At 44.4% G+C, this 27,514-nt stretch overlaps 6 protein-coding genes across 6 annotated transcripts; 3 read left to right on the top strand and 3 right to left on the bottom strand.

Annotated features, from left to right (window-relative positions):
- Positions 1-7,044: 7,044 nt before the first annotated feature.
- Positions 7,045-7,719, bottom strand: LOC108103806. The gene is made up of 2 exons (XM_017209486.2): positions 7,547-7,719; positions 7,045-7,488 (listed from the first exon to the last, which is right to left on the bottom strand). The coding sequence occupies exons 1-2, from the start codon at positions 7,717-7,719 to the stop codon at positions 7,194-7,196; spliced, it is 468 nt and encodes a 155-aa protein (XP_017064975.1). The 3' UTR covers positions 7,045-7,193.
- On the top strand, positions 7,568-8,805 carry LOC108103805 (moonshiner). The gene is made up of 2 exons (XM_017209485.2): positions 7,568-7,939; positions 7,989-8,805. The coding sequence occupies exon 2, from the start codon at positions 8,045-8,047 to the stop codon at positions 8,576-8,578; it is 534 nt and encodes a 177-aa protein (XP_017064974.1). The 5' UTR covers positions 7,568-7,939; positions 7,989-8,044; the 3' UTR covers positions 8,579-8,805.
- Positions 8,806-10,055: 1,250 nt separating this feature from the next.
- Positions 10,056-11,191, bottom strand: LOC108103823. The gene is made up of 2 exons (XM_017209509.1): positions 10,839-11,191; positions 10,056-10,778 (listed from the first exon to the last, which is right to left on the bottom strand). Exons 1-2 carry the CDS (start codon positions 11,007-11,009, stop codon positions 10,407-10,409), a joined length of 543 nt encoding a protein of 180 aa, XP_017064998.1. The 5' UTR covers positions 11,010-11,191; the 3' UTR covers positions 10,056-10,406.
- A 583-nt stretch (positions 11,192-11,774) lies between these two features.
- On the top strand, positions 11,775-12,205 carry LOC121530217. Its single transcript, XM_041818873.1, has 2 exons — positions 11,775-11,914; positions 11,991-12,205. The coding sequence occupies exons 1-2, from the start codon at positions 11,841-11,843 to the stop codon at positions 12,136-12,138; spliced, it is 222 nt and encodes a 73-aa protein (XP_041674807.1). The 5' UTR covers positions 11,775-11,840; the 3' UTR covers positions 12,139-12,205.
- Positions 12,206-17,582: 5,377 nt separating this feature from the next.
- On the bottom strand, positions 17,583-22,641 carry LOC108103915 (collagen alpha-1(I) chain). The gene is made up of 3 exons (XM_041818874.1): positions 22,537-22,641; positions 21,252-22,086; positions 17,583-20,798 (listed from the first exon to the last, which is right to left on the bottom strand). Exons 1-3 carry the CDS (start codon positions 22,576-22,578, stop codon positions 17,761-17,763), a joined length of 3,915 nt encoding a protein of 1,304 aa, XP_041674808.1. The 5' UTR covers positions 22,579-22,641; the 3' UTR covers positions 17,583-17,760.
- Positions 22,642-26,150: 3,509 nt separating this feature from the next.
- Positions 26,151-27,424, top strand: LOC108103918 (ubiquitin carboxyl-terminal hydrolase isozyme L5). Its single transcript, XM_017209667.1, has one exon. The coding sequence runs from the start codon at positions 26,274-26,276 to the stop codon at positions 27,312-27,314; it is 1,041 nt and encodes a 346-aa protein (XP_017065156.1). The 5' UTR covers positions 26,151-26,273; the 3' UTR covers positions 27,315-27,424.
- Positions 27,425-27,514: the final 90 nt, after the last annotated feature.

The raw sequence follows: 27,514 nt of genomic DNA, 5'->3' as shown, positions 1-27,514 counted from the left end.
ATGGCAACATTCTAGTATATGTATATAGCAGATATATATATATTTTCAACTGCAGCTGTTGCAAAAATATTTATTTGTATTTCGTTTCATGTTGTCCAGTACGGTACGTGCCATGTGTGCAAGTCAAAATCTACACAGATACAGAAATGCATACATATATACAGCCAGAGGCTGGGAAAAACAGCCACACAGATACTCCTACAGCTACAGCTATGGACACAGAGATACGACCACAAAGGGTAAGAGATAAATAAATCATTAGAAAATAAATAAAGCAGGCAGGCAAATAAAATGAAAACACTGCGGCACATTGATACTGGCGATTTGCATTCGCCTTTGATCCCCCCATCACTGTATTATACACATTGACTCCTATGCCCTTGTCTCTGTTCATTGCTCACCCACCTGTCGTCTCTTTCTCTATCTCTATTCTGCAAGGGCGGGGAGGAGGAGGGGAGCTGGAGGTGGTAATCACAATCAGATAATAATTTCACATTTGCATTAATGCAGAAGCAATCACTTTGAATGCACACCAACTAACTGAGCCAAGCAAAGTTATCGTTATCGAAAGATTAATCAAAACCTTTCATTTGTCTAATGAAATGCTTTTCGAGCATAAATAATTATCAAAGATGCTTTTCTTCACAAGTCGATTCGAGTCAATTCAGGTAAATATTTTAACAATTTCAATAGCTAAATCAAATTAACTTATCGTTCTTTGTTAATAAACTTTCCATAGAAGTCATCGATAATAATAAATACACCTCCATGTTTGATCGTCCTTTTGGTGTATTTGGGGGATCGAATGCTGTGTACTTTGGGCGTCTAACATGGAGATCAGATCAGATCCAAAACAAATCAATCTCATGTCCGATGAGATATTTTTCCAGTTCTGGAGGGTCTCTTGGTTTTTGGTGGCAATATGGGGATGCTATGGGGATGTTTCTCTGCTTCAGGTGTTGGTCCACTATATTTGATGATACAGGGCAATATCTGTGATACAGACTATTTAAAGATAATGATGGACGTTATGCCGAAGATGAAATGCCTTTGAGGTGGCAAACTATTAAGGATAACGATCCCAAACACACATCGTAGCTCGCTAAAAAGGGGATCCAGGACAATAAAGTCGGCGTTATGGATTGGTCAGCTTAGTCACCCGACTTAAACCCTATTGAGCATTTGTGGGGCATTCTTTAAAAACCGTTTAAGTGGTTTTCAGTCAAAAAATAAGGAGCATTTGTGGGAGAAAGTCCAGGAAGAGTGGTACTCCATTGAGCCAGCAATATGCTCCAATCTGGTGGAGTCTATGCCTCGTAGGTGTGCCGGAAATTTTTGAAAAATCATGGTAATGCAACAAAATATTAAACCTGAAAACATTTCATGGTTACTTTTGCTAAGCTAGTCAATTTGGATGACGATAAGTCACTTCGTTTCTATTTTTATTTCCAAGTCAAAAACATAAAATTTGACTTAAATATATTTTTTTAGCTAAATGAATAAAGTTAAATGCATTTTTGTTTCTATTAATTTTCCCATCACTGTATAAAATACAAACTTAATTCCTACTTAAATTTCCCCATCAATAACACCATATCCCTCAACTATTATTTTGTAATCCAACTATTAATTCCCCAAAATTTCCCCCGACTTTCTTCGACTTTAAGAAGCACTCGTTAACCCACCCGCACAGCTGCATATAATGGCTTTAGCCTAACCTTAACCCCTTTCCCAAACTATCCCACATGATGTGTGACGAGTAACACCCCATCCTCCCCTGAAAAGAGATTTCCTTAGTCATCACACTCGAAGTGAGTTTTACGACGATGCATTCCCCCCTGCCCTTCGTCATTGTTGTTGGCAATGTCGTAAAAGGCAATTTTAATTGGAATTATGATTAAATATAAACGAAAAATAATGTCAACTTTTCAACTCGCTTAATAGTGGCCCATATAAACAATCATGTTCACACACACACACACACACACCCATACCCATACAGACCCAAAGCGTTCTAAGCCAATTTTTATGAGCTTCCAAGCCCAAGCCCAAGACCAAGCCCTAGCCCAAAACCAAAAGCCAATTGCTAGACGAAAAAAGGCCAAGAAGGCGATTCAATATTCTCACCAAATGTTGCTCTAAGTAAGCGGACACTGAGAGAAAAAATTCAATACAATATTAAAGATATTTTAGAGAAAGAACTTTTTCTACTAAAAAGATTTTTTGATTTAAATTTGATTTAAAATATTATTTAAAATTCCTAAAATCAAAGAAAAAATATCCCCAACTACTTCAAATTTTTTCCTACAGTGCCCATTGTAGTAGACTGCTGGCACATAGAGATGGTGGCAGTATAAGGATTTTATGGAGTTTATGATCTGGCCGCACATAAAGCGCTATTCCATGTCTTTGCCTCTGTGTGGGTGGTGAGCAGCGTGGCCTTAATGTATGCTTTTAATTAATAAGTGTGCGTCTGTTTATTGTTGCATCCCTCTCCTCCTCTCCCCTCTATACATCTTATATCCCTATATATATATCCCTATCCAACAGTGCCAACCCACTTCGTCCCGCGTCCCTGCCCTTTTTCACAGTCTGGCGGCCAACCCACAACAGTTTTAGAGCAAACATGGCCAGCTATAAATGTGCGATGCCCGCCCGCGTCTGTCAATAAGCCCATCCGCCCATCGCCCATCGCCCATCAAGTGCTTTCTGTAAATTAATTTCATGCTCATCACGGATGTTGTTATTGGCTTTTAATGCGTCGTCCTTGGGTGCCCTGTACAGTGTTAACCAACCAACCCCCACCTACCCCCCAACTGGAACTCTCAATTTTTGCACCATATGCGCCACCATAAATGACGTCATCGAGAACAAAGGATACTAAATGCAAGAAAATTATGTACTTATTTATTGCCTGGCTTATGGAGTGTGGAGAATTATGACCTTAAGTTAAGATTTTGAAAGTAAATCTGCTTAATTGGGTTTACACAGAAAGTGTTTAATGCAAAGATAGAAAGATAGTAAGTAATCTCAATTAGTTAATCAAATTTAAACAGATTTTTTTTTAAGATCCTTCAGTTAGCAATTTCCTTTCAAATGGCTTTCCAAGCCAACATTTCCAATTCATAACTATTTCTGCCCTTTGATGTTGTACAAAATAAAAAGGTAGGAGGGTAGGAGAAAGAGCTTAACTCATTGCCACTGCTGTCTGATAATGATGATGATGCATCATTAGGTTGACTAATTTTAATTACGCCGGCGCCTAAATTGCTGCTATCATTTTTAATAATATGCCGTGTCTGTGTCGTTCTTCTACCCAACTCTGACTCTGTCTCAAACCCCCTACTACCCTCATCCTCTTGCCTGCCTGCCTGCCTGCCGTCTCTTCTCTGTCTATCAAGCACCCTCCTCTCCTCTTTCTGCCTCCCCCATGTCTGTCTTGCCGTCTTCTGTCCTTAGTTAGTGTTAACTTTTGCAAGCGGCAGCTGTTGCAAGCATCTTCCCTCTGTCCTCGTCTTTTTCTACTTTTTGAGATACCCTTTTCGTGAGAGAACGTTAGGATATGCAAGACATTTTGAGATCCTAAACTATATAGGATATTAAGAATATATATAACCTAGAAGTCTTAATAAAATTATTACCAAAACTAGAAAGATAAAGTTCTGAAACTAAAACCAAAACAAAACAATCAGAACCAAGTTTCTTCCCAAGACGGAGTTTTAAATCCAGCCAAGATCCAACAACTATATATCTTTGATATAATTTCTAAATAAAAGTTATGTAAGAATGATCCCGAATTCGGTACCAAACTACAGACCCCATGTCCTGGCCGCCCAAACGACTTTTGGCCTGTCTTGATGCCTGCACGGCGGCGGCTTCGTCTGCTATATTCATGGGGGTAAACGGGGGAGTAGTACCAAAAGGGGGCGTGTTCTGCCAAAGGGGGCGTGTTGCCAAAAGGGAGGTCGGGTTGTGGTGCCAAGGGGGTGGGGTGGTGTTGCACAAAGCCAACAAATTATGCACTTATACATACATACAAACGGGGGGGCAGCAGACAACTGCGTCGCTATTTGAGTTATGTACGTACGAGTAGTAGTATGTGCAGAAGGGGAGCAGGCACATGGCAATGCGCCACCACCAACACCACACCCTACTCCACCACTTGAGCTGTACCATACTCTCCTCCTTCTTCTTCTCTTCTTCAACCTTTCTTTTTTTTTCGTCCTTTGAGGACTCGGCACTTGCAACTTGCGACTCTGTGTGCCAGCCCAGGTCTGTCCTTTCGGCCCGACTCTGACATCTTCTTACTCCATTTGGGCACGCTGTCGTGTTAATTTAGCGCGAAATATTTGACAAGATGACGCGATGCCGCAGCCCCTGCGCCCATTTGCACCCCTGAATGTTGCACAGAAAGAAATCTCAAATGACTTTAACTAAATATATAAAGTTCCTGAAAGATTTTTGTGCCTTGCTTGAAAGATATTTTGTAATCAATATCTAGAAATTTTTAATAGAAAATCCATTTTAATAAAGAGGGATTTCAAGGGTTTTCTTTTCAAGGGATTTTTTTCCCAGTGCATGCCAGGACAGGCACTCTTGTCGGCGGGAGTAACGATCGAGCTTCAGTCTCAGTCTCTGTCTCAGTCGCTGTCTGTGCAACAGACACTCATATCGATTTATAAGATGCCACACACTCCTGACATTCGATAGTGACTCCACTGTCGTGTCCTGATGTCCCAATGTCCTGACGTCATCCGTACCAACCTCCCAACTCCCCTCAAAAAACCCTCTGGAGTTGCTGTGATTGAGCTGCGCGCGGTCGCTTTAAGTGATTTGCTCTTCAGCTAATTCGCAGACAATCCAACCTAAAAGCCGCAAGTGACTTCTGACAGGTTAGGATGAGGACGACTCAAACTTAGTTTTCCACTTGAATTTGCTATGGGGATTGAGTAACTATGACTTTTCGTACGAAAGATACGAAAGAGATATAAAGATTCATAAAGGAAGATCAGGAAACGATATAACCACAACCAACCAACTGATATATGAAAAGTTTTTCGAAACCAACTCGTCGTTGATTCAATTACCTCTAGGCAAGGCCACAACAATCGGGTAATTTATCGAATGAACTGCATGCAACAAGGCGATAAAATAGCGAATAACATTCGCACACCACTCACACAGCCTAAATCAGTCACATAATCAGCGCTATACCCATCAACGCCACTATCATTATCATCATCATCATCGTCATCATCATTGTTGTTCCTTGTCGAAGGATCGAAGGTTGTCGGTTATAGGAAAGGAGTGGGAGGGAGGGGGGAGAGCTTACAAGGGGTTACAAGTGGAGGTTTACAAGGGCATCGTAGGGAGCCCAACGACAGACAGAGTCATTTATAAAATTTCCACCAGAACGTGTTAAATGGCGTCAATATTAAAAGTTCAAATATGACGCTGACGATGACGATGACGATGCCGGGAAAATGGGCGCAGGGGAAAATGGTTTGCTGTTGGTGGGAGGTTGGAGGATGCCAAAACCGTAGAACGACCGGCAGGCAGACGTACATACATAGACGGCAAACGAATCAACAAACGTTGGAGCTATTATCGTTGTCGCAACATCACACAAATACAGATACAACTACGGCGGCGTAACATTCAGAGGCGTATTAGCAGGATATTATTTAAGGGGGCCTCTCCACTGAAGATTAAAGGCAACTCGTTGGGGAACGAGGAATAAGATGTTTTCTGCTTAAAATATTTTTTGAAAAATATTGAAATAACAAACAAAACCAAAAGTGGTAGAAATATGCGAAATTTGGTTTATCCCCACATTTTCCCCTCAATAGGACAGTTTTTATTCTCATAACTCAGCCAATAATGGTCAGAATATGGAATGTATTACCTCGTTGAAGGCGTTATTAAATTTCCATTAAAACTGCATTAATCCCTAAAAATCTGGTCAAAAATTAATTTCTCAAAAATCAGCCAGCCAATGATGGGAAAAGCTAGTTTTGTGTGACTTGTTTTGTGAAAATTAAAACAAAAATATTCGATAAAAATCTAGAAATCTTCTTTAAAACGACCTAAGTCAGGGCTTTCACACCCAAGATATCGGCATATTTGTCCAATTTTAAACATTATATAACACCAAAAAAAGTATCGAGCTCATCACAATATTAAACGTAAAAAACATGTCAGACTTGGCAAAATAACAGTTTGAAAGACAAAAGATACATGAGATGCTATTGAAATTGGCTTCTAACCCATTTTTCTTTTATAAAGATTTCTAATTTCAAAATTTTACTACAATATAAATATGGGTATATGTATACTATTGTACCCCTTTTTGGGAATGCCACTGTATCCACATATGGTCCTTGTTGCTATTGCTTTTGCTGCTGCTGCTGCTGCTCATCATCATCTTTTGGCGTTAGCAAGTGCTTGGCGGCAACTTCTAATGGCGGCATTATGCGACCCCTTGGCCCCACCAAAAAAAAACTTCTTTATACGAACACCCCCGTACACCCCCCACGTCCTTACTGGCAATGGATGTGTATGCGCCGCCCTGCGCAAAATGAAAATGAAACTGTTGCAAAATCCCATAAAACGGCCAAAAAGCTTTTGTAAATGACGCCAACAGCTGTCGATGGCAAAGCAGACAACGTCGCCGTCCGCCCAATTTGCCAAAGCACCCAACCCACTCGACCCCCTTCTCAACCACTGACAACCCCCAAATCCCCTCAGAAACACCCCCCTTTATGGTGCCCCCACCACTGACATCTATGTGTGAGAACACTGCAAGGAAATAATATTTGTTATTTCGGTTTTGGTGTTGGTTAATTTCAACTAATACTTATTGGAAAAGTGTCATTGAAATCAAAAGGCTTCTTAAAATCACCAAGAAAGTTGAAAAAGAATATTTTACTGCATACTTTTAGATGCGTTTATAAAATCCCAAAGGATGTCCCTGGCCTACTTGAACTTGAACCTTAAACCCAATGAAAAAGAGGCAAAAATATATAAATTCTCTTCGACTTTTCTCTCACTGTATATTTGTGTGTTAGATTGGGGGTTAGATGGCGCTGCAAGTGGGGAATCGTGAAGGTTTTGGCGCGTTTTAATAAAGCGACAATGACATTTTATGAATTTTCCACTTTGTTCTCGGCCCACGCCCACGCCCACCGCTAACCTTACATCGCCCCACGCTTTTCGTATCCCTCATTTTCTCGCCCTTTTGTGCTGTTTTCATTATTTGTTTGTTTGCCCAGAACCACAGACTGGCGGCCGGTAGGACTCCAGGACTCCAGGACTCCAGGACTCCAGGACTCCAGGACTGCCGGACTCCAAGACCAGGACTTCCAAAACTCTAAATGAATTGACATTGTCTGTGTGTTCGATGGTTGTGTGTGCCTTTGTGTGTGGGTGTATTTGAGGCACACACCCCCTGTGTCCATGAGTACTGCACAAAGGCGTGTCTCCGTGTGCCTTTTGATATCGGATTTCATTTATAATTAGCTGCAAAGTTAACGTTTGCCAGCCATACCTTGACTTGTGGTTGGTGTGGCCCCGGTCAAGTAATTTGCTTGTCAGTGGGTTCTGTCGGGGTCCTGCAGGGGAGGGCGATTGCACTACAGGGGGTGGTGCCCCAATAATGTTTACTCTTCTTTGGTCCCTGTGACGTCTCACATAACACTGAAGTAGTCCAACACACACCATGGATGTTGTAGTTAAAGTGACCCAACGATAGAAGCTCTTTAAGCTAGTGATTAGCTTTTACAACCTATCGGTTTTCTAACTAAGTTACTTTTGCTTTCCAAACCTATTTTATTGATATCTAAAAATTGTTTACTTTCCAAATGAAAATCAAAATATAAAACAGCTGATTTAAAGTTCTATCTGTGGTATCGTTATCGAACGCTGAATGCTTCCCGTGGAAGTAAGTTGATAGTCTTAATATCGATTATTGAATTAACCTTTCCATTGAGGGCAAACCCATCACTAAACCAAAACTTCAATTGAGAAATTCACTGCAATAACAACAATGTCTGACCGCAAGGACAAGATGCTGCCTACCGATGGCAATTGGATTCCAGAGTCGCGTTTCTTTTCCCAAGAAGTAATCACCGAAACGATACAAGGATTGTGCAAAGGCATCGATGGACTCAACGACGAGGGACGCCAGTCGCTGGTCAGATTACAGAAAAACTGGATGGGTAAAATGGAAAACCGTCAACCCGAGTCGAATCCTTGTCCATCACCACCAAACAAATCGCAAACCAAGAACAACGTTCTGCAACGATCTATGATCTCTCCACCAGAAGAAGAGGAACACCACAACGTATTCGACTTGGATGACAACGAGGTGGTCAGGAACCGCATTTGCATACCACGTCTGCGTTCAAAATGGAAACTGCGGTACTTCGATATCATGATGCCAGCGTATGTCTTAAAGCAGGGCCTTTTGACTGATTCCTTTACCTTGGAGATACTGGACAAGTTCATGGAGTCCCCCCACCAAGAAGCCACCGCTTTCCTACAAAAGTTCATAGATGATGTGGTTCAGAATCGCTCTTAGAATGCTTTCCTTCTGACTTTCTTTTTGCTTAAGGATTTTTGTAAAATATTGTACATTAAAAAAGAAAAAGGGTAAAGTATATCCACTAACCATAGAACCTTGTACTAACCCTATACTAAGTAAAATAATTATCGGCTTCAAATAAAGGAAAGCTTTTCTGTAACATCAAAAAAGGAACTATCATAAAAGACTTTATTAACTCTTTAATAAACAATGTATAAAACCAATTTGAAAAGCTACCATATATTGCAATATAAAGCCAACTTAATAAACTTTTCCTAGCCCATGTCTCCTGTGGCAAATCAAAAACGCTTTTCACCAATTTCCCTATGAATGGCCGCCCCGACCCTTCTTTGCCACAGTCGGTAACATGGACAAGTTACAAAGTAAATTCCACGCCCGGTTGCCAAGTGCTAGTCCAAATTAACAGCTAATTACGTGCGAATGAGAACTCTGGTTGGGGTTTTGGCTTTTTCCCTTCGGAAAATGGGAAAACGGGGTGCAGCACCAAACACGTACAAGCAGCGCAACTGCTAAATGGAAAGGGAAGCGAGACAGATAAAGAGGGACGGAGGACGGACAACGAGTCAAACATCATTTGAATACAAAATTGGCCTTGAAAAGGGTTTTTCTGCCAACAATATACAGAAAGGGCAAAAGAAACAAAAAAAAAGCACTCCCAAAAATGGCAACAAACAGGAAATTTCAAAGGCCCTTCGAGGCGACACAACAAAAGTGACAAATTAGTCAGGACCGTCGACACTTTTAGTGTATCATTTATATTTAGAGTATCCTTTAAGCTGCCACAGTTTATACAAAAAAAAAACAGTTTAACTTCCATAAAAACTAAAAACCATCTTGATACACTTATAAACTTTCAACACTGAACGACATCAAACTTATACTATTTTCAGGTTCTAACACTTATGCTATTTAGAATTTCCCAAAATGGAAGTCTCAACTTTATAGAAAAGAAAAGTTAATAAACAAGCATAAACTTTGCAGCAAAATAGAAGAATAATTACAAACTTAATCTGAGAACATTCATAATATTTATCAAACAAAGCAATTGCCTATATCCTTTTTGGTCAGTGAAAAGGACAATTTAAATATAAGTAGCAAAAGGCATATCCTTCCAATTCAAATTCTCGCCCTTGTCCTAGGATAGCTTAACAAATCCCACACGTAGTCTTCTCAAATCTAAAAGCTACGATCTCTTAGCATAATTACTTGCTAAATGGTTTGCTACAAATAACAAGGCATTAAGAATAACACGATACTAAGGAGGTACTGCAAATCAAACAGCTGCGTTCGTAAAAATAGCACATAACTAAAACTGGTCTAACATATTATATAGATTACATAAATCTCAACTCAATCTCTACTGTTTTCTACCTTCGTATTAAAGATATTACAAGGTATTATAGACAGAAACATGAAATCTTTTTTCTATGTTAAGATAGTAAAATAAAAAAAATAGCCTTTGAAGTTTTCCTTTTGAATATTTTACTAGTGTTTCAGTTGGAACTGTGAGTGTTTTTTTTGTGTTTCCTTGCAGCGGGCTCCTTGTTGTTGGTCATTTGCATGCAAAGACTGTGTGGTCCTTTGGGCTACAGTTCCATTGTCTTATCGGGTTTGGCAAATTAACGCCGTAAAATGGATTTTGTTCTTAAGTGTAGCATTCGCATTCACATTTCCATTGTATCTTCTCTTGCCTGTCTTGCGTGTCTCGCCTGTCTTGTGAGTCTGGCCTAGCTTGTAAGTCGTGTGCGTTTTGTGTGTCTTTTGTGTGTCTCTCTCTCTCTCTAAGCGTGGCTTGTTTTTCGTTTCACCATTCCGGAGCTGGTAGTGGAGGCACCTCTTCCATCACATCCGAATCATATGACTCATCCTGGTCACTGGACTTGCTTGGCTCACTTGACTTACTTGGCTTACTTGGCTTACTTGAATCACTTGAATCACTTGAATCACTTGATTCACTTGTCTTACTTGGCTCACTCGGATCATTCTGATCACTCGAATCCATCGGCTCCAGCTCTTGGAAGTTCACCATAAAAACCCCAAAAGTATGTGGTGATTGGGACATTTCGTTGACACGAATCTGACACCCGAAAATCAGGACGTCACCTATAAATATTTCCTCCAAATAATCCTGTAAACGTTCTTCCATGAAGTTCAGATATAGGCCATTGAGTGCATCCTATATAGGTATAATATTGGATAATTACTAAATGTTCCTTCATCGAGCACCGCAACTTACCAGAGCCTTTACGTAAATTCTTTCATTTGTAACGGTGATACTGGCATGGTATCGGGATATATAATCGTAGTACAATGGACAGGTGCACATGGAGTGGCGACCCAGCGTATTAATGCCCTTGAGCATATAATACTTCGCACCAGTAAAAGCGTGCTCCAAATAGTAAGGCATCTTTCTCCAATATAATCTCAACAATAAATGAAACTTCAAACTTCAAACTTCAAAGCATTGGGCACGAGCTTCTTCTTCTACTTTTAAATCGACGCCGGTAACCAGGGCCGGCAAGCAATCGATTAAGCATATGATAGCTTCTCGATAAGTTTAAATATTTTGGTATTTTTAAAATTCACATCTACATATTTTTCAGGGTGTACTGTTTATAAGTTAACAAATGTATATTTTGTAATTTTAACAAAATTATACATATGTATATAAATGCCAATGATCATTGTTCTTTTTCAAGTAATTCCTATTGTATTGAGCATTGTGGGTATAAATTTTGGTTATACGAGAGGATCGCTTTCGTTCTAAACTTTTAAAATATTGAACTGATAACATTTAACAACGAACTAAACTATCTGAACTAATATGCCATAAAAATCGATTGCACAAACTTAACGATCGCTAAAGTGAAAAGGCTCTTAAACTGTAGTGAAACAAGGCTCTAAAACTGTACCGATATCGACTATTATTATTATCGATTATTAACATGATATATCAACAAATGGGAAGCAAATAAAATTCAGATATTTCTGAAAATAAGAAAACAAGTTTTCCTCCCAAATACTTGCTTTAATTGGCATCTTATATAAATTTTACCCTTAAACTAACCTAACCCTAACCCTCAAACTGTATTCGATAACAGGCGCCTTATAATCGAGATCAAAGCATGTTTTGCAATACTGATCGTTTTGGCAAGAAGAAGAAATGGAAAGCTCCTGCATAAATAATTGGCGCAATAATTGGCTTCCATCTACGTCGTAATTAGCCAGTATTCACGAAATGGGATTCCTTCCACCAACCAAGATGACAACGCGAGTGGAGGCCAAAAGTCAAATAACCGGAGCTCAAATGCAGTGAGCCAAAAATAATGAACTCCAAATGAAGTAGAACAAAAAGAAAACACAGTGTTAATTATTCATATTTCATTAGTGAACAGAAGAGGAGGAACGCACAGGTGAAGGCGATGCGAAAGGCGATGGCGATGGCAAAGCAAAGGCAAAGGCAAAGGCGTGTGCCATCTAAAATTTATAAAAATCAAAGTAAGCACTGGAAGCAAAAGGAATCTCTTACTGTTTAATGGTCGAGATCGGAATACCCTTTTGGAGGTTATGGGTATGTACTTAACTAAAGATGTCAAATCATATCTATGTAGTTACATATTTAAAGATGTATGTTTGTATGTCCAATGAAATCCTTTTTAGACCCCCCTAAAAGCACGCAATACGATGAGTTTATTCTCAAGTTAAGGTTCTTTTCACTCTAAATTAAAGAGGTTTATTAAGATCCTTTCACTTTCCATAGAATCAGGGTCAAAAATGAGTAAGGATAAATATTTATTCAACAAGTCTGTTATATATATATATATATTTAAAAGAGACTTCTTAACTGCAAAGCTAAAACATCTCGAAAGGCAAATCGTAAGCAACCTCTGAAAGAGTGCGAAATTGGGAACGAGGAGCAGGAGGTCAGCAGCTCTGAGTTGAAACAAAAGGGAAATGTCGAAAACGAATCTGGATACACATCATCATTTGTCTTGGGCGGTAAGAGCGGCAGTGGAAACGACGGCGGCAACGAAGGCAGTGGCTCCATTTAGGCCAGGGCGGCACATTGATGAATGAAGTGCGTAGTGGCTGAAAGGCCAAAAGGCAGGTCGCATTAAAAATGCACACGCAATCAGAAAATGCTTCACGACGGTCTCATAAGCTGACTTGAAGCTGAGGCGGACTCCAGGACTCCAGGACTCCCGATGTCCCGGACTTCATGAGCCCCGCTAGGTGATGGATCAGCGGCCTCAGATAAGACAGGAAAAAAAGGACAAGGAACCAGAGCCTTGGTAATGAGTGAGTTGAATTGGGGCTGCCGCTGCCGTTGCCGCCGTCAAATGTTATAACCCCCCTTTTAAGACAGGGCGCCCACCTTCTCTTCTTGCCTTCTTGTACCACCTTCGGTGGCAATTTATAATTTGTTTGAGGGCTTTCAGCGGCCTTTCAAGGCAATTACCCCGCCTGGCGGACACCCAGACCTGGCTTTACCTTTGGCAGAACCAACACCTTTAGCAGGCATTTCGGCTTGACTTGACTGGCTGTGAACTTTGGCACCCCAGGTTGGGGCCAGGGTTCAGATTTGGGTTCGCTTACTGGGTCAACGTGTTGGCCATTCTCCATCTCCTCTTGCTCTTGCGTATATTATAAAAAGCGGCATGGATGTTTTTGTTGACGAAGCACGTTCACTCAGCAAGGATGCGTGGGTGCACTCAAGAAAACGAGAAGTAAACTGTAAGTTTACTTAAGGGGAAGTTTCCTGTTTTATATTCCAAAAGATATCTTAAATCTGTATTATATTTAGATTTCTTCTTTTTGTACTCATTGTACCTATTAATCCTTACGCTGACGAGTGAAAAGTCAGTTTGTTTTCGAATTAATATTAACATTCTCTTGAATTAAGACCGACCCTAAACACTTTGGAATATGTTTTCTCTATAAGAGAATAATTGTATTTCTCAAAGTGTAACCCAACTGGTCAGTGAATGTGACCCTTACGGATAACAGATAATCCGTAGATATGCACTGATTTTCCATTTGACACGAAAAGGACTTTCGCTCTTTCTTGACTCGTGGACAGAAGTCGAAGGAACACGGTGGTGTTGGGATTTTTCGGCTGCTACTTACATATCAGCCATTTTTGGATCTATATTAAAATTCAAGCTCTTTTATGCTATTAATATTCCATTGCGTATTCGCGCGAGAATATATTCCATTTTTAATAACACGAAACTTTATGAAAATTTTATAAATAAAAGGCACGGATAAGGAGGGGGGTGACTGTTGCTGTTGCTGTTGCCAGATTCCTCGACAGAAAAGAAAAGGAAAGCTCAAAAGTCAAAGCAAACTGGGGAAAACTCAGTGGGGCCAAGGAACCGAACCGAACTGAACCGAACCCGGAGCGCATTGTAGGAATACAGGGAGCTGTATAAATTGCGCAATGAACCCCATTTCTGGGGAGCGGGAGCGGGACACACACACACACACACACACACTTGCTCAAAAGAAAACAAAGCAGAAAAAAAAAACAATTGAAATGTGAATATTAAATATACAAGTACAAGTTGCCCGTTAGTGAGCTCCGCCATTGTTTGTTGCAGCACCTTGCAAGCGGCACAGATCCACAAACAGCCACGCAACCAACCAACCACCTACCCACTCATCCAGCCAAGCAACCACGCACCCAAACCGCCCACTTGCTTGGCGGCAAACTCCCCGCGGCGTCATTGTGCTTCTTGGCAGGCGGCAGTGGAAAATGCCATTTGATGGCATTTAGATGGGATCGCTGATTGATGTTACTGGCTTCTCCTTGAATTCCCAAAGCCAGACCCGTGCCCTGGGCACTGGGGTGTGGGTCAGTTAGGTGGTTCTACTCCCTTCCATTCTTGGCGGAGAATGAAGGGCTACGCGGTGGGCGGTTGGTTTGTGGGCGCGCGCTTAAGAAGTTGGCGAAAGGTGGCTCTACGGAGGAAATCAACTAGGCGGAAAGATGTCTTGAGTTTAGCATTAGTGATAAGGTGACGTGGGTTGAGTTGAGGAGTAGGATTCAGTGCTTCTTTGAAGTAGCAGTTATTAGACTTTTAAATCACTTCAAGTTGTTAAGAATCTTTAAAAGGTTTTGCCATATTACATCCCATTGGTAAATCGATTTAAACTATTTCAAATTATTTCTAGTAAATATAAAATGAAAAGTTCTTCAGGGAATATTATACTATATTCATAAGCTATACAGAGCTTAAACTGACATCAGTCAGAGAATTAACTTAAAAACAATGCCACAGTTTTCCGCTGTTTGTGGGCGTGATGATGCTGCTGATCTGCGTTGGCATCTCAAGAACCTGTAGGGTTAATACCAACTTGTTATCTCTTTTAGTTCCAGAGATCTCAGCGTTGATACAGACATAGGGACAGAAGAACGGACGGACAGGCGGGCATGACTAAATCGACTTGGCTATTGATCTGATAGAACGGGCAGAGAGACGAACGGCTTCATGATCTTGATCAATACTATATAAACTTTATAGAGGCCCTTTTACTCTACGAGTAACGGGTATAGCTCTGTCAAATTAACAGAGAAATCAAGTTTAAGTTAGTTTAGTGGGAGAAAACCCTTTTTGCTGCTTCTGCTGCTGCTGGTGCTGCAGTTTCGCATCCAACCGATAACTTAATCTAAGCAACGTCACATCTCGGACTGGATTGTTGTCAGCTTCGTTATTTTTACATGGTCATCAACCTATATATCCTTCGCCGCTTTACATAGTACCAGTACCAGTACCAGTACCCTTGCCATCGGTCCAGCATATGTGTAATGCATGCAACGAGGCACATTAATTAAATAAAAATTGATTTTCCAAGCGCATGAAATGCAATCAACGGCCCGGCTTCAAGTGGGTCCATGTGGCCTGGATGCCGGCCTGGATTCCATACTGGACACTGTGGACTCTGGACTTTGGTCTCTGGTCTCCTATATTGTGAACCCTGGATTCCATGCACCATCCTCTACTTCTCCACTCCACTTCACTCCACTCCACCGCCGTGTTGTCAAATGGAGTTAACAAAGTTTACGCTTTTTGCGCGCCGCTGTCTCATTCTGTTGCTGGCACTGCTGGCTTTATTTTTTGTGCTGCTGCCGCTGCCGCTGCTGTTGTTGTTGTTGTTTTTTATCCATTTTTCCAGTTTTCTTTTTTTTTTCCTTTTTTTTTTTGTTTTGTGGCTCTTCTCGTCGTCGTTTTTTGTTGCATCGTATGCATAAGTATATAATGTGCAGCTGGCTGGACATGGTTGGTTGGTTGGTTGGTTGGTTGGGTGGGTGAATCTATCTATCTGGCGGGCCATGGTCCTGTGTCCTGTTTGTAGCCATGGTGCCCGTCGCTGGTCCGTTTCGCCTTTTATCCGTTTGGCCACAACGGCGGCAATGAGTTTAATGTGCGCTGTCGCTTTTTGGCCGTATTTAAACCACAGCAAGTCATCAGGCAAATTGAATTTTCAACGTATGGTCGCACATTGCGTTGCACCACTCCGTGTCACGACGTCGACGACGACGACAACGACAACGACACCACCCGACGACGTCGCCGCCGCTGCCCTCTCTGACCCCGTCCTCTCTGTTCTGTTGTTAACCCACTAAAGTGTTGATTCCAAAGCTAATTTCAATTTTGGTAATTTGCTTATCCATGAGCTTATCATCTTTGAGAGATTTTAAGGTCCTTTGCGATGACTGACTTTCTTTTAAATTATTTTAACTTTTAGATGATCCAACTGAGTTGTTAAGATTTTTTATGATATCGGTAAGAAAGTCTTAAACTTACTTTCACTTTGATTACTAAGAACTTAGTTTATTCTTAGATTACTGTTAATTCCTCTTAGTACTAACTAATATTTAGTCAATATGTTTATTGATTGTTAATGACCTGGCCTCGGGCCTAACTCTCTTCGTTGTTAGTGGGTTAAAGCCTTGGCTTTCGATGTCAGCCCGCAATTCTCGTGTCAGTGGCTGTATAACATTTCCATCTCGCTCTTATCAGCACGGTCAGCTACGGTCCTTTATGCCCCACACTCGTACATCCTCGTGCATATCTCCGTAAAGCTCCAAACCCCAAACCCAAACCCACTGCATTTGCTTGCTTCGTTTCTCGTTACAAAATTACCCACGATAAAAATTGAATTACTTCGTCGTCGTCGTCGTCGTTGTCGTTGTCGTGGTCTCCCTGCTTTCACTCCCAGCAAAGTGTTGGGCTTGCTCTTGACGCGCCCATATCTCCCCTCCATCCGTCCTTGATCCTTATATAGCTATAGCTATAGCTCCTGCTCCTGCTCCTGCTCTTGCTTCAGCTCCTCGTATTCTGCTTAGACGACACTGAAACTGTCGCCAGGCCTGGTCCTGTGTGACTCCGTCTAATGATAAATGAGCTGCAATGGATGACAGCGAATCAACTTAAGTGTATTGCTCTGCTTCACTCCTCCATCTCTCTTTCTATCCTGGAATCCTGGAATTCCGGCAGTTTGGGTCATGGGGACTACCCCCGTGAGTATGGCCACCCAAATGCCAGCCAATGCACTTTCCCCTCAACGCTTTTTTTTTGCCCCTGTTTACGTTTCACTTCAAAATTCTATGCTACACTAAAATATTTGCATAGGGAAAAAACTTGGCAAGTGTAAGTGAGAGATGCTTTAAGGAAGCGTTGCGGCAACTTTCCCCAAAGTTCCTCCTTCACTCATTACGCTGTGGGGAGGGCGCGCGTTGGAGCAGAGGCATTTGGAAGGCATAATCAGCAAATTGGTAGGAACAAGAACTGATGACTGGGCTCAAAACAGCTGTGTGCAGCAGAAAGGAGATGTATCCATTTAAATAGTTCCATCGATTACACGAGTTCAACTTGGCCAGGGGTCTCTGGGTTTAGTTTCTTAGTTTCAAGATTTGTAGAATCATTATATTGTCACCTCATAGACTTTCCATACAGGAGGAGACGCACGCACTTGATTTGCCAGATTTTCAAGTTCAAGTTTTAATGTGAAAAACAAAAATTAAAGGGTATTTAAATAGTGCAATAAATTACGTAGGACCAAAGGATTAGAGATAGAATATCATTGCCAATATTATGATTTTGACATTATCGTTAGGATGCAGCAGCAGATCTAGAGCAGGATGCCCCCTACTACTACTTCTCTAGGCAGCGAGCCTCGTCCTTGGGCACACAGGCTTGGGCAAGCCAGTCGAAGCGCTGCTTCTTGTCGCATCGGAGGTGGGCGAACTTGTGCTTGCCGGACTTCTTCACCTCGCAGCGGTAGTATTTGCGGCAGTCGCGGACATCCGGATAGACGTCATCCTCGTCGCATTCGTCACCCTTCTTCAGCTTCTTAATCAGATCCTTTACATATTGCTTCTTCTCCTTGGAGCTGAGCTCATCGTCGCCTTCGTTATCCTTCTGCGACTCGTTGTCCTTCTGCGACTCGTTGTCCTTTTCCTCCTTCGAGTCCTTGGACTTATCCTTCTTTTCCTTGCTATCCTTATCCTTCTCCTCAGAGCTAGGCTTCTTTTGCTCCTGCTCCTTGGAGTCCTTGGACTTGTCCTTCTGCGACTCGTTGTCCTTTTCCTCCTTCGAGTCCTTGGACTTATCCTTCTTTTCCTTGCTATCCTTATCCTTCTCCTCAGAGCTAGGCTTCTTCTGCTCCTGCTCCTTGGAGTCCTTGGACTTGTCCTTCTCATTCTCCTCTGAGCTTGGCTTCTTCTGTCCCTGCTCCTTTGACTGATCCTCACTTGACTTGGGCTTGTCCTTCGACTTCTCATTGGAGGCCTTGTTGTTCTCCTCAACGGAGGCATTCTCATTGGACGCAGCTCCTCCGGCTGGTGGCACTGGGGCAGCCTGCTCTACGCTTTCGGCAGTTTCTGGATTGTTATTGCTCGGCTGCTGGGGTTCCTGGGGCTGCTGGGGCTGCTGAGGGTTCTGCGGTTGGGCAGGAGCCTCAGTGCTCGGTTTGCTTGGTCGCCAGCTATTCACCCAGTTCTGCCAGTTGGGCCAGAAGGGAAGTGGACGTTGGGGCGGGTTGATACTGCCATTATTTAGCCCATTGCCAGGAGCAACAGCCCCGGCACCTGCGCCGTTTTGTCCAGGAAGCTGGGGCCTCCAGTTCGGCGGCAGGATCGGAATGTGTGGGTTGGATTGCCAAGGCCAAGAGCCAGCCCCGCCAGGTAGTAAAGGAATCGATGGAATGACTGATCCAGTTGGTGGGTTAAGAGGGGAACTCGGCACCACTGGTACTCCAGGTGCTCCGGAAACGGTGCCAGCTGGTGAATTGGCAACTGCAGATCCTGAGGCAGCATTGGAAGATGATCCAGGACCGCCACCAGCAGGAACACTGGAATCAGCAGGGGCTCCACCAGCAGGTACATTGGGTACGGCAGGAGATCCAGGGGCAGCATTGGAAGAAGATCCAGGAGCTCCACCAGCAGGGACACTGGGGACAGCAGGGGCTCCTCCGGCAGGTACATTGGGAGCAGCTGGGGATCCAGGAGCAGCATTGGAAGATGATCCCGGAGCGCCACCAGCAGGAACACTGGAATCAGCAGGAGTGCCACCAGCGGGTACGTTGGGGACAGCGGGCGTGCCAGGCGCGGCAGTGGTAGCATCAGCAGGAGTTCCAGGAGCGACAGAAGGTCCATCGATTGGGCTGCCAGGAGCGACAGAGGACCCATCGGCAGGGGCGCCAGGAGCAGCAGTGGAAGCACCAGCAGGAGCACCAGGAGCCGCAGTGGATTCATCGGCAGGGGCGCCAGGAGCAGCAGTGGAAGCACCAGCAGGAGCACCAGGAGCAGCAGTGGAAGCACCAGCAGGAGCACCAGGAGCCGCAGTGGATCCATCGGCAGGGGTGCCAGGAGCAGCAGTGGATCCATCGGCAGGGGCGCCAGGAGCAGCAGTGGAGACATCAGCAGGAGCACCAGGAGCCGCAGTGGATCCACCGGCAGGGGCGCCAGGAGCAGCAGTGGAGACATCAGCAGGAGCACCAGGAGCCGCAGTGGATCCATCGGCAGGGGCGCCAGGAGCAGCAGTGGAGACATCAGCAGGAGCACCAGGAGCCGCAGTGGAAGCACCAGCAGGAGCACCAGGAGCAGCTGTGGATCCATCGGCAGGAGCACCAGGAGCAGCTGTGGATCCATCGGCAGGGGCGCCAGGAGCAGCAGTGGAGACATCAGCAGGAGCACCAGGAGCCGCAGTGGATCCACCGGCAGGGGCGCCAGGAGCAGCAGTGGAGACATCAGCAGGAGCACCAGGAGCAGCTGTGGATCCATCGGCAGGGGCGCCAGGAGCAGCAGTGGAGACATCAGCAGGAGCACCAGGAGCAGCTGTGGATCCATCGGCAGGGGCGCCAGGAGCAGCAGTGGAGACATCAGCAGGAGCACCAGGAGCAGCTGTGGATCCATCGGCAGGGGCGCCAGGAGCAGCAGTGGAGACATCAGCAGGAGCACCAGGAGCAGCAGTGGATCCATCGGCGGGGGCGCCAGGAGCAGTAGTGGAGACATCAGCAGGAGCGCCAGGAGCAGCTGTGGATCCATCGGCAGGAGCACCAGGAGCAGCTGTGGATCCATCGGCAGGAGCGCCAGGAGCAGCAGTGGAGACATCAGCAGGAGCGCCAGGAGCAGCTGTGGATCCATCGGCAGGGGCGCCAGGAGCAGCAGTGGAGACATCAGCAGGAGCGCCAGGAGCAGCAGTTGGTCCTTCGGCAGGGGCGCCAGGAGCAGCAGTGGAGACATCAGCAGGAGCACCAGGAGCAGCAGTGGATCCATCGGCAGGGGCGCCAGGAGCAGCAGTGGAGACATCAGCAGGAGCACCAGGAGCAGCAGTGGATCCATCGGCAGGGGCGCCAGGAGCAGCAGTGGAGACATCAGCAGGAGCAGCAGTGGTGACATCAGCAGGAGCACCAGGAGCAGCTGTGGATCCATCGGCAGGGGCGCCAGGAGCAGCAGTGGAGACATCAGCAGGAGCACCAGGAGCAGCAGTGGATCCATCGGCAGGGGCGCCAGGAGCAGCAGTGGCGACATCAGCAGGAGCACCAGGAGCAGCTGTGGATCCATCGGCAGGGGCGCCAGGAGCAGCAGTGGTGACATCAGCAGGAGCACCAGGAGCAGCTGTGGATCCATCGGCAGGGGCGCCAGGAGCAGCAGTGGAGACATCAGCAGGAGCACCAGGAGCAGCAGTGGATCCATCGGCAGGGGCGCCAGGAGCAGCAGTGGAGACATCAGCAGGAGCGCCAGGAGCAGCAGTGGAGACATCAGCAGGAGCACCAGGAGCAGCAGTGGATCCATCGGCAGGGGCGCCAGGAGCAGCAGTGGAGACATCAGCAGGAGCAGCAGTGGTGACATCAGCAGGAGCACCAGGAGCAGCTGTGGATCCATCGGCAGGGGCGCCAGGAGCAGCAGTTGGTCCATCGGCAGGGGTGCCAGGAGCCGCAGTGGATCCATCGGCAGGGGCGCCAGGAGCAGCAGTGGAGACATCAGCAGGAGCACCAGGAGCAGCAGTGGAGACATCGGCAGGAGCACCAGGAGCCGCAGTGCTGACATCGGCAGGAGTGCCAGGAGCGTCGGTAGTGACGTCGGCAGGAGTGCCAGGAGCGTCGGTGTTGACATCGGCAGGAGTGCCAGGAGCAGCAGTGGTGACATCGGCAGGAGTACCAGGAGCGGCGGTGGTTCCTTCAGCAGGGGCGAGAGTTGTTTCAGCCGGATCGGTGGGGTTGACTAATCCAGGTTCGTTAGTAGATTCTTCGGGTGCATTTGGGTCTAGAGGGGCATTGGGATCGATTGGCGCGTTCGGGTCGACTTCACCTGGAGCAAGAGTAGTTCCCGCTGGTGCGTTAGGATCCACTTCTGGAGCAAGAGAAGTGCCTTCGGGTGCCACGGTAGTGCTTGGTTCAATGGGAGTTGTATCGTCGGGTAGCGTAGATTCCGTCTCCAGCGGTGCCTCTGATCCAGTAGTAGTCTCCTCGATGGCTGCAGTAGTTGTCTCTGCGGGTGCTTGGGTGGTCTCAACTGGAGCCTGAGTGGTCTCAACTGCAGCCTGAGTGGTCTCAATGGCAGGTTGGGTGGTGGTCTCTACTGGAGCCTGAGTCGTCTCAACTGGAGCTTGGGTGGTCTCAACTGGAGCAGCGCTGGATGCTGGACCTAATCCCTCGGTAGAGATCTCAGGGCCGGTAATGCTAGGGTTGTTGCCATCCACCAGCGGAGCTATTCCGCTGACAGGGCTATCGGTAATGGTCACCATCTTGGCAACAGCGGCTGTCGGTGCCTCAGCGGCCGACTTGACTGGCACACAGATCTCAAGTCCGTCGGTGACACAGCGAGTGTTCAGTTCGCATGGCACCACCGGACCAATGGTCAGGTCATCGACACACTGTTGATAAGAGAGTGGTCCCACGCAGACGGCGCTCTTGCCGCCGCACTTAAGTCCCACGGCGGCGGCATTCGCCTGATGATTGGCCACCAAAGTGGTTAACTGTTTAGGAGAGAAAGAACCCACAATGGGTGTGAAGGATGTTAGTGGATGTGGTCAACATCGGATTGGGATCGTTGTGCACTGTTCTTGTCACGTGACCTTAAACAATTCACTTTTTCACTTGCATAAGATACTTTCGATTGATCGCCGAGCGCTTTGAAATTTATCCAAAGTAGCAAGAGTCCCGGGAGCTACGGATTCGGATATATGTATGTATATTATCGGCGGCGGTTACGTATTCGATTTTGATTGGTGTGTGTGTCGTTTTATATTTTTGATATATATTTCGAGGCATGTGCGTATCGTATCCAAGTGCCACAAAAAGAAAAAAACAGCAAAAAAAAAATAGGATGCAAGAATGGAGGAAAATATAGGTGGTGATGAGATTTCCATGAAGACACACTGATATATCATATATAGGACGCGCTTTTCCGATTTTAATGCAATTACCACTAGCAACACCAGAAGTCTGGTGAATCGTTTCGTTGCCATCGTCGTCGTCGTCGTCGTCGTCGTTGGATGTGTTTTGGTTCGAATGAAGAATCGTTACTATCCTCTGTACGCCAACCTTCTGGGTTTTTATGCAAAATTCACGCTTATCTTAACTTAACGCCGCTAACCGCCGCCAAATCTCAATCTCTGTTGATGCTGGTGAGGTGACGTTAGCCAAATACATGATAATCTTATTGTTTGTCCTCTTGCCTGATGATAAGAGCGGCGTTTGGCTAAACCAATTTATGGTATTGCGGATCCCCATTGGTGTGTGGCATGCGAATCCAAATAAATCGAAAAGTGTAGCTTAAAAGATTTCCCCTTTGAAAGGAAATTAATTTTGAATATTAAAAATTAAAGATGATATATCCACAACATATTATAATCCCAAATCATACATCCAAGCACTTAATTGGCCATTAACATTATGATGAGTCAGCCTTGTTATCTATCATTAGACCACTTTAAATAACATTGTTTCCCGGCCAATTGTTTTGACTGCCAAAATACGTAATCTTAATCTTGTGGCCCAGGCACTCACTAGCGGCGGCCAACAAGGTAAATGTTGATAAAGCGGGCTGCGCATTTCCGTTGACTGGAGTCTTTGCTTTATTTGCCCCCAGCTAGTTGAATAAACACAATAAGAACAGAACAGAACAGAATAGATATTAAAAACCGAGCGAGCAGCAGACCTACAAACAGACCCACGGACGACGACAACGAGTCTTTTTTAGTCTTAGCTTTCTTCTTCAGTCCATATTCCATTTCACTCAATCCGATTCTAGCGCGGGGTCGAGGTCCGTCCCGAGAGTTTCTCCGAGTGCAGTTTTCTTCGCCAATGACGCAGGCAAATCTTCGTTTCTTTCTTTTTAAGATTACGACGCCTTTAGCTGTGATCTGCTGTCTCTCCCAAATGCATATCATCTGGGACAGATCGTGACAGATGAGGGAAGGAATCCAAAAAAATGATATTGTATAAGAGGCGGTAGGTGGGTGGCCCGCCCTTGAAATTTACAACCAAAGGCCGGACATTTCAGAGTTCAAGTATCACTCAACTGTAATCTCCCACGAAATTGTATAATCTTGGGCTGCTTTACATTTCCAAACACGAGCCATCTCTTACACAGATTATACAGTTGAAGGATATACTTATGACTAATATATGCATTATATTATATATTATATTGCTGAACGTTGATGCACTAAGACCAGAGCAGTACAATCAAGTGGCCCAACGACACCAAGCATGTGCTTGTTTGTTATGTTTTTAAATGGCAAACTTGTAGTCTTGGAAATATAAATTTTATAATGATTAAATAGAATTTAAAATCATTTCAAAAATGTTCATTTTCACACCACTTAGTGGATATTACAAATAGTTTTATAAATCAAATTAAGAGAGAGAGAGAGAGAGAGTTACATTAAGTAGACTTCTTCCCTTGTCAAGAAATCCACGATTGATTCCGCTCCCCCCGCCCCTGAAGCCGCAATTACCATATGAAATGGACACCTGCCGTATACATTACTCCCCGGAGGTCGAAAGGTGCGCTTAACATCTGTCATGAATCCCATGAAAGACTCCCCCCCCTTAACCGTTACACCCTTTGAACTTTGCCCTGTCCCGTGTCGCTATCCCATGTCCCTGGCCTATTGCATATGCCCTTTGAGTGCGCCTGTGTACTGGCAAAATTCCATGAAAATTGAACAATTAAGTGGAATTTGCTTAACTTTTTTTTTTTTACGCCCATTAATGCGGTTAAGCTGTACAAAAAAAAAAAAAAAAAAAAAAAAAAACAGAAAACGAGGTGGAAAAAATGAAAAATTGGAAAATGCAATGCAGGCGCGCAGTCAAATTGCGGTTTTCGTGTGTCTAGACAACACAATAAATACAGTTAGCCATTCGTATATATATTTGATATTTGTATTATCAAATATGTATACACTGTGATTAAAATTTAGACTTGCTGTTGGCAAAACCCTTCTGCTATCATTATATACTTCTGATCTAATATATATCTCTCTTTCCATTTCTAGCCCTTCGAATTATTTCATTGTAATATTTTGACTGCCAGAGTGGCCACCGATGAGAAACTTTCTGGCTAGGCTAATTCTCTCGAAACTGGAGTGGACGACCCAAACCCAAATAGGCTTTTTGAGGTCTACAGCTGGGTATTGGGGGGAGATACGAATGTTGGGGAGGAGGCATGCAAATAGGGCAAGGTGCTGGGTCAAATTATGCAACGGCAACCGGAAGGTAGATAGCTTCCACCTTTACAGTGGCAGCTACAGCAGCAACAGCAGCAGCAGCAGCTCCTCCGTTAATGTTGTTGGCGCTGTGGTCGCGGCTTTGGCCAATGGTGGTCGCAGTGGTGCTGAGGCTTCCTAGTGGAGCAGCAACAGCAGCGGCGACGGCGGTTGCTCGACTCTCTTGCCTCATTGGCGTTTCACAAAGCGAACGGCGTTGGCTAAATTTGCATAAATTAACAATGTTTCGCAATTGCAGCCACTGATGCAGCGAATTCTTTGTGGCAATGTGTGTGTGTGTGTGGGGGCAGGGCGGGGGACCCGCACAATCCTCACATGTCCCATGTCCCATGCGAGAGTGTGTGTGTGTGTCGCACACCATGGGCAGGCAGGCAGGCAGGCACTGTGCGCGTTTTATTGATTTGATGCTCCAATGCACTTATTATCCCTCAGGCGGTGGCTGCCCCTGCTACTCCCTCTGTTAATCCCCTGGCGATGCGACGCCATTTGCCACGTCCCTCAGAGTATCCCGCCCATGCCAACGCCAACGCTAACGCCCATGATACAGCGATACAGAGACAGTGAGGAGGATATATAGAAGCATTAGGGTGAGCCACATATCAGCAAAGTTGATCGATTGCGGCTCATTAGGGCTTATTTCATTCGGAGAATGGTCAATTGCCGTTCATTGGCTGAGATGGCCGAAATCATGACTGGCTAAGGGATAGAAGAGTGGCTGCCAGAAAGGGTTTCCATTCTTCCTTGAAAGACCAATTTCAAAAGGTTAAATAGGTCAACATTAGAGATAAGCCGCCTTGCCAATTGACGCCATTCGAATTTGAAAGGAAAGTTTTCTCTTTAACCAGAGTTCGTGCGATATAATTTTAATCTTCAGACGTCGACGACGACGACGACGACGGGGTAATTAAAAGCCAAAACAAAAATAAAGTGGCTTCCTTCTAATTTTAAAAGCGTGCTTCTTGGAAATAACACAAATTGATAAGATTAATAATGAGAAATGATGATAAGATGGGAGAGCTGTTCCGCCAGCTTATGCTAAGATCATAAATAAATCCCTAAAGTAAAGTAGCTTAAAAAAAACAACAAAAATCATCGCCCCTTTCAGTGAATCACCCCAATGAGAAAAATGTTGCAAACTCTTTTTGCATTGCAAATTGCTGTAAGGGATGTGTGTGTGTGTGTGTAAAATGAAAAATCATCGAAAATCAGCAGTCAATTAATCGAATAGTCATGAATATTCTCCTCAATTTCATTTGTCACAATAAAGTCAAACAAACGTCAAATGCCAAAAAATATATATAAAAAAAAAAGAGCTTGTCAGCTTGTCGTTTCAGTTGCCTAGCTAAAACAAATTTTGTTCAAATTTACAAAATTACAAAAAACATATTTAACGCAGCGAAGCGAAAGGCAAATTTTAAATTCTTGAAACCATGTCCGAAGCAAAGAAACCAAAACTGGAATTGTTAATTCCCGAAAAATCTCGTACAGAGCCCGACAACGAGTGGTGCCTGATTGAGAGCGATCCGGGTGTCTTCACTGAGCTAATTCGAGGCTTCGGCTGTACCGGTGCTCAAGTGGAGGAGATTTGGACCTTGGATCCAGAGGCTTTCCGGCATTTGGAACCTATACATGGCTTAATTTTCCTCTTCAAATGGTTGAATGACGACAAGCCCGTGGGTCGCGTTGTCATGGATCGTAGTGATATATTCTTTGCACGACAGGTCGTCACCAATGCCTGTGCTACCCAGGCTCTGTTATGCCTTCTATTAAATCTTCGCCATCCAGACATCGATTTGGGTAATACTTTAAATAGTTTCAAAGCCTTATGCCAGAATCTTGATCCGGAAACTAGAGGCCTGTACCTAGGCAACGAGCAAAAGATTCGCCAAGTCCATAACTCTTTTGCTCGACCCGTTCTCTTCGAAATGGATAACCATCAGACTGTCATAGAGGAGGACGATGCCTATCATTTTGTTGGTTATATGCCAATAAATGGACGCCTCTATGAGCTGGACGGATTGCACAAGGGACCCATCGAGCTGGGCGAAGTGGGTAAGAATCAAAACTGGCTCGATGTGGTGCGTCCGATTATTGAGGGACGCATGCAACGGTATAGCGTCGGTGAGATACATTTTAATCTTATGGCCCTGGTATCGGATCGTCAACGTTCGTATGAACGTCAAATCCAATTGCTTGTCCATTTACCATCGTCATTGAGTCATAGCGAGCGTCAATCGGAGATTGCTACCCTAAGGAACTATGTGGCATACGAGCAGGAGAAGAAGCGTCGCTATCGTCAGGAGAATCTAAGACGTCGCCACAACTATTTGCCGTTCATCGTTGAGCTATTAAAGCAACTGGGCGAGACTGGCCAATTGATGCCCATCTATGAGCAGGCCAAGAAACGGGCCATCGAATTCCAGGAGGCTGCCGCCAAAGCCAATGAAAAGAAGCAATTCAAGAAACCATAAATTAAATTCCAATTTCCCCATATGTCACTTTATCGAAAATCTTTCATTCAATTCAAGTTAAAAATACGATAGACGATAAGCTCTAATCCATCATTAAATGAGATAAGTCGTTTGAATTAAATGCTTTTTATTACGTTTTAATCATTAGCAAATCCAAATCTAGACTTGTCTATAAACAAGATTGAAAGCCAAAAACCAAT

Source organism: Drosophila eugracilis, unplaced genomic scaffold (assembly GCF_018153835.1).
Source record: "Drosophila eugracilis isolate 14026-0451.02 unplaced genomic scaffold, ASM1815383v1 contig_408, whole genome shotgun sequence".
NCBI classification, from domain to species: domain Eukaryota; kingdom Metazoa; phylum Arthropoda; class Insecta; order Diptera; family Drosophilidae; genus Drosophila; species Drosophila eugracilis.
Note: the sequence above shows the minus strand (reverse complement) of the source record. Positions and strands in the feature narration are given on the sequence as shown.